Raw genomic sequence first — 11,434 nt, 5'->3', positions numbered from 1 at the left:
GCTACTCAGGCATCATCCCCCTCTGAAACCTTTAACCTGCCCCAAAACAGAATTAATCACCTCTTCCTAAACCCTTAATACATATACTACAAGGTCGTAAGCACATTCAGGGGACCTTATCTTTAACCTCCAGCATGAACACTTACCCTTCTAGCCAGCTCCCCTTCGATAGTTTGCCTCAGCTATCCAGTAAGGTCCTCAGTGAGTGAAATGCACCAACTCCCATTTCATCTACATTGCTAGATGAAACCATCATGCGTTACACTCATCCCTTAAGACCAGACTAACTGCATACAGTATAAAATTTGAATATAAACGCTGGCATCCACAGTACACCATAATCTGGACCTAATTCTAATTCCTACTACTTAATCTTATTACTCTCCTCATACCAACTACTTATACTCAGTATATTTCTGCCTATTACATGTAAGTCTTTTCTGTATTATAGCACTTTGTGTCTGATTTACCTAACTGCTAAACTCAGAAGGAAATTTAAACACTCAGTCCTGTTTCCGTGCTATAGATGCAATAGACACTCAGTTCTACTGAATAAAACTATGGACAATTAAGACATAAAAGAGTAGAATAAATTTTTATTATACAGCATTTTTATTTTTAAAAAAACTTTACCTTCATAGAATACATTTTCACATTAGAGATTCCCACAGTGGGAAAATAACAACTTATTACTTATAATTTTATATTTGTGGACAGATTATTTTTGGACAAGTAAAATAAACACATTTGAGGATTAAGTCTCCATTTAGAACCTGTAACAATTTGAAACATCTATAAAGGGACCTCTTCCCTACATGAAACTTCTCTATATTCAGAAACTCTCCAGGCTCTTCTTCCTAGGACTTAGAAATCAGTAATGTGAAATATCAGTATTTCTAATTTTCAAATCTCCCTAGGACACGTAACCATCAGTAACTGGTATCGACTGAACAGAGGGGGGGCGATGTTTACAAAAACAAAACACTGCCTAATTTTCTGCAAAGTCTTTACTTATGAATTAACAGTCGTTCCCTTTCTCTATCATCCTAGGACAAATATAGAAGTTTGATCAAATATTGAGAGTAATAAAGCTGAATTCCCTTTAAGAGTCTGATAAATTAACAGGCAAAGGCGCATATATAATGTTTAGCTATACTGTGAGTCTTCTGAGAAGCTGTGAGACACCCCATTAACTCTCCAGAATACAAAACTCAGTCTCACAATTTCTTGGATACAATTTCTCTCAAATCTTTCTTCAAAGATTAAACTCTAAAAATAACCGGCTGATTAGGAGAAGAGGTTTACCAGCGGACTAATCTGTTATTTCCTTCTTACTGTGAGTTGAAATGGCATGACAGAGCAGAGGCAAGGAGGTGTACAATCAATTCTCAAGGTGTTAAGTCTAAAGGGTCAGAGCTTCCACAGCATAGCCACAGCTTTGCAGATGCCCACATCATGATAGTTGAAATAACAAAGCCCAGCAAAGGTGAACGCCGAGAGCACCAAAAAGCCTGCCTTGGCAGCTTTCTGCAACGCAGCCCCTCGAACATAGTCAGTAACAACTTGTCCAATGCCCCTAAAGAAAAAAAAGTCACAGTACAAATGAAAAACCACAAGTGACGTTAGTAGGCTATTCGGTTAACTTGGCTGCAAAAAAAATAATCAGTCAAGGTCAAAATGCAACTCATGGTAACAAAAATCATAAACCAAAATGAAGGAATCAAGTGTACCCTAACAATATAATAAAGACACCTTCCTATCCTTCAGATTCAATTTTCGAGTCGTTTATATCAAAGACAGTAACTAATTCCTACTCTATTTATAAAATTTTGTTTTTTATTTTTAAACCCAAACAAATGGCCTACAGAGTTTTTCATTAATTGCAAAAGAATTTATTAAGCAGATATTATGTGCCAGAATCTGTTACGGATGTTGAGAGTACAGCAAATAAGACAGCATTCCTGCCCTTATGGAACAAACATTTTAGTGAAGAGTAAGAAAAAGTACACAGGTGCTATGAAGAAATATTTTAGAAAGGACGGCTTGAATGAAAAGAACATCCCAAACAAAAGTAACAATGACCTTGGCATCTCTGAGGAATCGTAAAAAGGTTATGTGGCTGGAGAACAGGGAGACCAGAAGGCAGGGGCAGATCGCATAGAAGCCTTGAAGGTCATAACAAGGAGTTTGAATTTTACTCGAAATACAACGGGAAACCACAGCTGTGCTTTAAGCAGGGAGTGACCTAAGTAAGGAGTGAGCTAATTTTACTTTTTAAATAACAGTTCTATTGAGATATAATTCACGTACCATAAAATTAACAATTCTGTGGCTTTTAGTATACTCACACAGAGTTGTGCAACACCATCACTGTTTAATCCCAGAACATTTTCATCAAAAACAAACCCTGTACCCTTTAGACATTACCCAATCCCTAATTTGTTTTCTGTCTCTACATATTTGCTAATTCGGGACATATGCGGCCCTTCGTGTTGAGTTTCTTTCACTCAGCATAATGTTTTCAAGGTTCAGCCATGTTGTACCATGGATCAGCACTTTAATCTTTGTATGGCCAAATAATATTCCTTTGTAAAAACATATCACATTTTGTTTACCTATTCATCAATTGAGAGACATCTGGACTGTTTCGCCTTTTTGTCTATTATATAATAATAACACTGCTATGAACATTATTGTACAAGTTTTTGTGTGTGTGGGGACATATGTTTTCAATTTTGGTAGGTATACACCTAAAAGTGAAATTGTCAAGTCATATAGCAACTCCCTGTTGTTAACTCATATTATAACTCTTTGTTATAATAACTTTTGTTAGACCTGCCAAGCTGTTTTCCAAGGTAGCCGCAACGTTTTACATTCCCAGCAGAGATATATGAGGACTCCAACTTCTCAACACTCATTACTGTCCATCTTTTTGATTACAGCCATCCTGGTAAAGTGTAAAGTGGTGTAAAGTGTAAAGTGGTATAAAGTGTAAGGTGTAAAGTGGTATCTCAATGAGGTTTTGATTTGCATTTCTCTAATAACAAACAATTTTGAGCATTTTTTCATGTGCTTATTTGCCATTTGCATATCTTCTTTGGATAAATGTTATTTTACCTTTTAAAAAGGCCACTCTGGCTATATGTGGTGAAAGGACAGTGCAGGAAGAAGGGTGGCAAGAACAGAAATAGAAAACTAGTTAGGAAGCAGCCGGAGTAGCCTAGGCAAGGCTGCTGGCTTAACTTGGCTCAGACTATGTTCTGAGGAGAGAACTAACACGAGCTGATGGACTGGTTGTGGGGTTAAGACAAAAAGTAATATCTAGAATGACTCCTAGGATTTTTGGCTTGAACAACAAGATTTAATTGAATTAGGGAAGAACAGGAGAGAAGGAGGTTTTGAGGGGAAATCAAGAGAGATTTCGGGGGCGGGAAAAGAGTGATTTTTGGCAATATTAAATTTGGGATGACTATTAGACATCCAAGTGGATATGCCGGTCAGACAACTGGAAATACAAGTCTGCAGCTCAGGAAAAGAAGTCTGATCTGAGCTCACCTTGGAAAAGTGTGTAGACGGAGAAATTTAAGAAAGCCTAGAATGAGCCTGGAGGTCAGACCTTTATTATTCAGAGGTCAGACAAGAGGAAAAGGAGCTGACAGAGGAGACTGAGAAAGCACAGCTGGTGAGGTAGAAGAAAACAAGGTGAGTATGGCATCTAGGAAGCCAAAGAAAATTTACTTAAGGAGAGAATGGTCGATTAAGTTGAATGCTACTGAGTTTCAAGTAGAGCACAGAGAATGGACAACTGGATTTGGAAAAAATGAAGGTCTTCAGTGATTTTGATAAGAATGACTTCAGTTACACAGTTGGGATAAAAAGCCCGATTAATGTGGGTTAAAAAAGATTGGATGCTAAGGAACTAGTGCACAATTATAGACAATTCTTTCAAGTCTTTTCTGTGTATGTGTGAAAAAGGAAGAGAGAATCAGTAAGGTAATTGGAGACGTCAATCGTAATTTTTAGAATGTATGACTTTAGGACTTCCCTGGCAGTCCAGTGGTTAAGACTCCACACTTCCACTGCAGGGGGCACGGGTTCAATCCCTGGTTGGGGAACTAAGATCCCATATGCCACATAGCATGGCCAAAAAAAGTATGACTTTAGATTTATCTCTTATTCTGATTTTTCACCAATTTAGATGGATCTCCTTTCAAGAAACTCACATCAGAGAAATCCTACTGTAGCTGTGAGCTAGTATTTCATATGCAACTGGAATCTTTTATTGTGAGAGGTCTATCTGGTTAAAGGGTAATTCTAACCAACCCTAGAAAACTAGGTAAGCAAAATCTCCTTTAATACTAGCTAGAAAATGATTCTGACACGTTACCTAACTTCCCTGGGGTTTAGTTTCTACGACTGTAAAACAACAGGGCTGGTTAAGATACTCCCCCAAGTGCTTTCAGTTCTAACAATCCAAAAAGAACCTCCCCCACCCATGACAGCATATTGTCCTTGCAAAACAACATAAAATGGACAACTCAAGGAACCCAATTGTTATTAACAAACTTTCTAGAAGGTTCATTAACTTAGAAAGTCTAACAAACTACACTGGGTAAAATAAATAAAAACTGGACATTCATCCATTCGACAAATATTTACTTAGTGCTATGTGTGAGACACTGCCCTAGGCACTAAAGATACAACAACAAATAAAAACAGTCAAAACTCCTATTACATTTCTTTTTTTAAAAAGGGCAAAACTGAACTATAGTGTCCAGTGATGTACATTTGGGTGATAAAACTATGATGAAATGTAAGAAAATGACTGCTATAAAAATCAGGATAAAATTGTTTCTGGTGGGGGGATGTTGAACCATTATGACTGAGACAGAACACAAGGAAGAGGCTCCTGCAGTAGGTGGCAAAGGTCTATTTCTTGACCTGGCGGGTATTACTGTTATAATAATTCACTAAGCCATAGATTTGATTCTTATGATTTTCTGTATCTGTGCTTTCATTCTCGTGAGGGGAGACAAGAAATATACAAGATAATAAACAGATGATAAAGTATATTAGAATGAAATAAGTGCTACTGAGACAATAAAGACAGGGGAGAGGGATAAGGAATGTTGGGAGAGACACTGCAATTTTGAGTAAGTCGTTAGAGATGGCTTCATTGAGAAGGTAACATTTAAGATGTGAAGGAAATGAGGCAACAAGCCAAGGACATAACTAGGAAAAGTTTCAAGTAGAAGGAACAGTAAGAGTAAAGCTCTGAGGCCTGGAGTGACCCAGGTGTGCTCAAGAATTAGCAAGGAAGCCAGTGTGAATGTGGCAGAAAATCGTTGAAAATGAGGAAAGAAAGAGGGGGCAAGACCATGTAGAGTCTGTAGATCACTGTAAGAACTCTGCCTTTTAGTTTAAGTAAGATTAGGAGACGATGAAGGGTTTCGAGGAGTGTCTGGATCTGTCTTAATATTTTAACAGGATCACAGGGGCTGCTGTGTTGAGAACAGACAGGAGACCAGTTAGGAGACTACTTCTGGAATCAAGCATGATGACCAGGTTTGGGGCTTGAACAAACAGAAGAATGGAAATGTCATTAATTCAGATGGGCAAGAGTACTGGAGGAAGAGATCTGGGGAAGATCAGGAACTCAGTTTTATGACATGCTGTGTTCAAAATGTGTACAGATATGAAAGCGAAGACATCAAATAGGCATGTGGATACATAAATCTGGGCATATAAATAGTTTACATATGTTTTAAGGTTCTCTTCAGATCTTGAGTATCTCAACCAACTTCTCCCTCATATGCAATAGTGAGACAAGCTCACAGCAAACAAATTGAGCAGACAAGGTAATACTGAAAGGACTGTTGTACTTGCCAGTGACTATGAAGAGTGAGGGCTGCAGCCAGAGAGTAGTCCACCGCAGAGCAAGGATTCAAATAAGCAGCTGGAATTAGGCCCAGGAGCAAAACACTGACAACCCTCTCACCAGTCCAGTGGAGAGATGCAGCCTTGGAACCAGCTGTAGAAAGGAAGGACGAGATTCGTAAGAGTTGCGGGGGAAACACACATCTCAATATTTGCCACGAAATAACCCAAACTGACAAAATGGCAAACAGAATGCATGGAAGACTGAGCATAAACAGGGTAAGATAAAGGTAAGTGAGAGATGCAATCTCCTTTCTTTGAAGTCTTTCAGCACAGGGTGTCTCAACGCCTACATATATTAATTAGAAGACAGATCCACTTTGCTTATAGGCAAGAAGATGGACAAAGTATCTTTGCAGAATTACCAATCTTGGACTTCAGTGTAATAGACAGATACCTTATGAATATAAGTTGGTGACACCTACGGAATTCCTTTAAAACATCACTCTTTTATTTACAGCTAATCTTTGTAAGTAAAATAATATTAAAAATCCTCCCAAAAGAAAATTAAACCAGCCAACTCAAAGAGAAGCAAAGTTCTCAGGCTTCCATGGTGGCGCAGTGGTTAAGAATCTGCCTGCCAATGCAGGAGACATGGGTTCGAGCCCTGGTCCAGGAAGATCCCACATGCCGAGGAGCAACTAAGCCTGTGTGCCACAACTACTGAGCCTTCCCTCTAGAGCCCATGAGCCACAACTACTGAAGCCCGTGTGCCTAGAGCCCGTGCTCTGCAACAAAAGAAGCCACCCCAATGAGAAGCCCGTGCACCGCAACGAAGAGTAGCCCCTGCTCGCCGCAACTAGAGAAAGCTCGCCCGCAGCAATGAAGATCCAACATAGCCAAAAATAAATAAATAGACAGATAGATAGATAGACAGAAGCAAAGTTCTAATGTCAACTTTTAGGATCATGGTTCTTCTTCTGTTCCGTTACTTATAAATAGCCAAAAATAGATATGGAACATGAAAACTTCTTTTATTTTTTTTATAAATTTATTTATTTTTATTTATTTATTTTTGGCTACATTGGGTCTTCATTGCTGTGCACGGGCGCTCTCATCCAAGTTGCGGTGAGCGGGGACCACTCTTCGTTGCAGTGCGCAGGCTTCACACTGCGGTGGCTTCTCTTTCTTGCAGAGCACGGGCTCTAGGTGCACAGGCTTCAGCAGTTGTGGCTCACACGCTCAGCTGTTCCACGGCATATGGGATCTTCCCGGACCAGGGCTCGAACCCGTGTCCCCTGCACTGGCAGGCAGAGTCCAAACCACTGGACCACCAGGGAAGTCCCTGAAAACTTCTTTTAAACAAGTGAAAATAAAATGGGCTTTAAACATCTCTTTGAGAGCCTCTACCTTTTTTTGGTTACATACCCCTTTGGGAATCTAATAAAAGGATGGAGCTACTTCCTGGAAAAGTGCACATAGATACACACATTAAAAACTGTGTAGGGGGACTTCCCTGGCAGACCAGTGCTTAAGACTCTGCGCTCCCAATGCAGGGGGCGCAGGTTCAATCCCTGGTCAGGGAACTAAGATCCCACATGCTGCACAGCGTGGCCAAAAAATTAAAAAAAAAAAAAAAAAAAAAAGCCAACTGTGTAGGGACTTCCCTGGTGGCACAGTGGTTAAGAATCTGCCTGCCAATGCAGGGGACATGGGTTTGATCCCTGGTCCAGGAAGATCCCACATGCCGCGGAGCAACTAAGCCCGGGGGCCACAACTACTAAGTCTGCGCTCTAGAGCCCACGAGCCACAACTACTGAGCCCACGTGCCTAGAGCCCGTGCTCCGCAACAAGAGAAGCCACCGCAATGAGAAGACTGCACACCACTACGAAGAGTAGCCCCTACTCGCCGCAACTAGAGAAAGCCTGTGTGCAGCAACAAAGACCCAATGCAGCCAAAAATAAGTAAATTTTAAAAATAAAATAAAATAAAGACTGTGTATACAACTTTGGGGACCTTCCTTCAGTCCCATGAACCCCAAGTTAAAACCACTCTGCTAAATCTAACTGAACAAAGTTCAGAAACAAAACCTTTTCAAAGATAACATAATTCTAAAAAGCAGGAAAACTACACTTGCCTAATTACTCATAACTCAGATGCAATTATAACTGGTAGACCTAAGAATCAAAAGAAGTCTTCTCTGTAAAATACTGATCTTTCTAGACTTGAAAAATGAAAATATAGTTAACTTGTTATTCACCTACAGATTTTCTAAGATTTAATAATACCTAAACAGTATTCATCCAAGAAATGCCATGATTTTAATATCAACCTAAATAAAAATAAGCATGTCAATTACAGCTATAGATATGCATGATTTTTTAAACTGTCTACTATTCCAAATGATTTGGATCTGGCTCCTCTCCATTAGCTACATAAATAAAAGTAACTAAACTATATTGAACAGACTCTTCCCACAGAACTATTTTCTTTTTAAAAAATTTAAAAAGACTTCGACCAGAAGTTTCTGTATGAGTGTAAATGGCATGATTCAACCATGCTAGCATTGTGTGCCCAGGTGTAGGCTAGGTCTTCATTCGACAGAGTTGGACACAAGAGTTCCTCTCAGAGACAGCAAGTCCTGCCAAAGGCACAATAATCAGTCCAGATGAAGATAGACATACAATGGTGGCTGGGTGACAGGTGAATGTGCTGTATTCCACACCATCCTGGGGTTGATCGGTCCTGGAGAAATGCTGAGACATGAGCCGGTCTGACCACTGCGGTTCGGAGGAAGAGAGCTAAGGAAAGAGACATTAGGGGGAATCATAAGCACCTCTCCTTTAACAGGATTGACAGACTTTCTAAATGACCATAGGCAAGCTATTTAACCCCAAACAGGGAATAACCAACTCATCTGTAAAATGAGGATAGCATCTATTTCACTGGGTTGTTATGAGATTAGACTAAGTAGCCATGGAAATATTGAAAAATCAATGAACACTTACATAAAAGGGCTTCACTTTGACTAATTAAAAAAAATAACTTATAGCTTTCTTCTCCCATTTATTCATCTATTCATCCAACAAACATTTAATACATGCAAGATTATGCTCTGCACTAGAGCAAGAGAGATAAAAGACAAAGTCTTTGTCTTCAAGGAATTCAGTCTAGTTTGGGAAATATCATCTTCCTTTTCAAGATCAATTTCTCTGCTTGCACTCTTGAACCCATCCCTTTCTGTCCTCTTTTAGATCTTGTCTCTTGGTTTAAAAATAGGCAGACCTAGGTACACCCAACCCTACCAATACTGCTGTGAGACGATGAGCAATTAAGTTAAATAGGCTCTCCAAGAATCAATATCCTCTCTTTTGTAAAATGAAAATACTGGTACTTACTTCATAATACTCTGTTGAAAATTTAAAAATATATATAAGATGTTCAGCATAATTCCCAGAATGTTATAAGCACTCAATAAAACGTAATTTCTTTCCTGTATCTTTAACCTCTCCTTCCTTCCTACTGACCATTTTCCCTTAACTGATGTAATATAATTAACCCTTCCCTTGATCCTATGTCCTCTAATGCCCATGCACTCTTCCCCTGCTCCCTTTCTTCACTTTCCAAACATGCTTCTTTAAAGTGTTGTCTAAATCACCTCAACTTCTTCACTTCCTTATCATTCTTCAACTCGGAAACTTGTCTTTATCCCCACCAAAGCTGCTTTAGTTAAGTCACCAATGGTCTTCTGTGGCCACTTCCAATAGGCACTGTTTAGTCTTCATCTTATTGGGCTTTCTGTATCACGTGGCACTGGTGGCCTCTCCTCCCTTCTTTTCTCTGAAAGAACTCTCTTCTACTTCTCCTTCTGATTCTCTCCTCTGCAGCCGCTCTTAAATGTTTGCCCAGGATTCCATCATCTGCCCATTGCTCTCCTTGCTTCCTATGCCCACCCCTAGACATTTTGTCCACTCAACTTCTAGTGCCTTTAAGCTGATGACACCCAACTCTGTATCCCCAGGCCTGATATCTCTCCAGAGTTTCAGAAGTTTAAGTGCCTGCAAGGCCTCTCCCCTGAGATACCCCACATGGTCCTCAAACTTACCATGGCAAAAACTAAAATCACCCTTCAACTCACTTTCTCATTTAAACTTGCCTCCCATCTACATGCTTACCACTTTATTTAATGACATCCCAGCCACTCTTTCACCTTACCCAGAAATCTGGAAGTCATGTAGGACTTTCCCTCTAAATTCAGTCAAATGCCAAATCATATTGATGTACCTCCTAACATTTCCTGAGACAATCTTCTCTTATGTACAACTTTCCAAGTTCAGGACCTCACCATCCTTGCCAAGACTGCTACAACAGTGTCTCAACTCGTCTCCCTGACTTATGTCTTAGCCTGCCCCATTTCCCATGATGGCCATCTACCACATTGTTACCGAAGTGGTCAATGTAAACTGCAAATCTACGTCAAACCTTTCAAGGGCTCCCCTTCACACGAAGTAAAATGCATACTTCATATCAAGACAAGTTCTTCTGTGATCTGATTTCAGTTCACCTTTCCGGAACCATCTCATTCCTCACCTTGAGCTTCACACTCTAATATCCGATTTGTTTTGTTTTCTCTCATAACAAGCAGTTTCTACACCTTCATCATTCTTTTGCTCATCCCAGTAGCCCAAACTGTAATGCCCTTCTTCCTGTGGCCTTGCTTACCCTCAACACTCAAATCAGGCACACCTCCTTCAAGAACCCAGACAGGGTGATCCTTCCAAAACACACAGCTAATATATTCTTCCTCTGGACTGGCATACAATTTACTTACTGCACAGTTTTTACTCTATGTTATATTATACTTATATGTGTTTTCTCCATAAAAACGAAAACTCCTTGAGGGCTGGAACTATGTTTTTTCACATTTGTAACCCAACCATACTACAGTGCCTGGTATAACAGAAATGCCCACTTCAATAATTATCGAACTGAACTCCAAGGGAAATAGGCAAGACGTAGATTGGGACTTAGACCCTGACACTCTTGCGATTCAGGGAGGGAGCACGCTAAAGACAGCGAATGCGGAGAAAAAGAGAACTCACGTGAATAGCCTGTGCAAGACTATAACTTTCAAATTACCCCATCACCACGTCAGCCCAGAGCAGGAGAGATATGCCCTCGGGGAAAGATCTGGGCCCGCAGGCAACGCTGGTGATACTATGGTTTCGGCAGAAGCCAGAGCTGCCAAAGGGAAGGAGGAGGGACACCCCCGCCCCCACCCCACCCCACCCCCGCTCAAAAGGTCTCACCGCCCAGCAGACGAATCCTCACCGCATTCCCTTCCCCGGCTGGAGGTTGTGCTAAGAACCTCCGCTGCCAGGATCCTCACCTCGCCCACCTCCGGCACCGCAGAGGACACTCAGCCTCCAGAGAGTCGCCATGTCGTTCGAGAAGGCTCAAGGTCATCCAACAACCCGGAAGCAGTCATATGACAACATCCACCCTGCAACGACGAAAGAAAACGACGAAAAGGAAAACGCCGGGTGAACCGGAAGT

General features: G+C 40.6%; 1 protein-coding gene across 2 annotated transcripts; it reads right to left on the bottom strand.

The window, feature by feature from the left end:
* Positions 1–576: 576 nt before the first annotated feature.
* Positions 577–11,424, bottom strand: SDHD (succinate dehydrogenase complex subunit D). 2 transcript variants are annotated; one of them, XM_082476929.1, is made up of 4 exons: positions 11,268–11,424; positions 8,563–8,679; positions 5,887–6,031; positions 577–1,576 (listed from the first exon to the last, which is right to left on the bottom strand). In XM_082476929.1, the coding sequence occupies exons 1-4, from the start codon at positions 11,317–11,319 to the stop codon at positions 1,411–1,413; spliced, it is 480 nt and encodes a 159-aa protein (XP_082333055.1). In that variant the 5' UTR covers positions 11,320–11,424; the 3' UTR covers positions 577–1,410. The 2 variants fall into 2 exon arrangements, with proteins under 2 accessions (XP_082333055.1, XP_082333056.1); XM_082476930.1 differs by lacking the exon at positions 5,887–6,031.
* Between the last annotated feature and the right edge of the window lie 10 nt (positions 11,425–11,434).

Source organism: Balaenoptera physalus, assembly GCF_965194825.1.
Source record: "Balaenoptera physalus genome assembly, chromosome: 10".
NCBI lineage: Eukaryota > Metazoa > Chordata > Mammalia > Artiodactyla > Balaenopteridae > Balaenoptera > Balaenoptera physalus.
The sequence above is the reverse complement of the archived record's forward strand: the minus strand, read 5'-3'. Positions and strand labels throughout refer to the sequence as shown.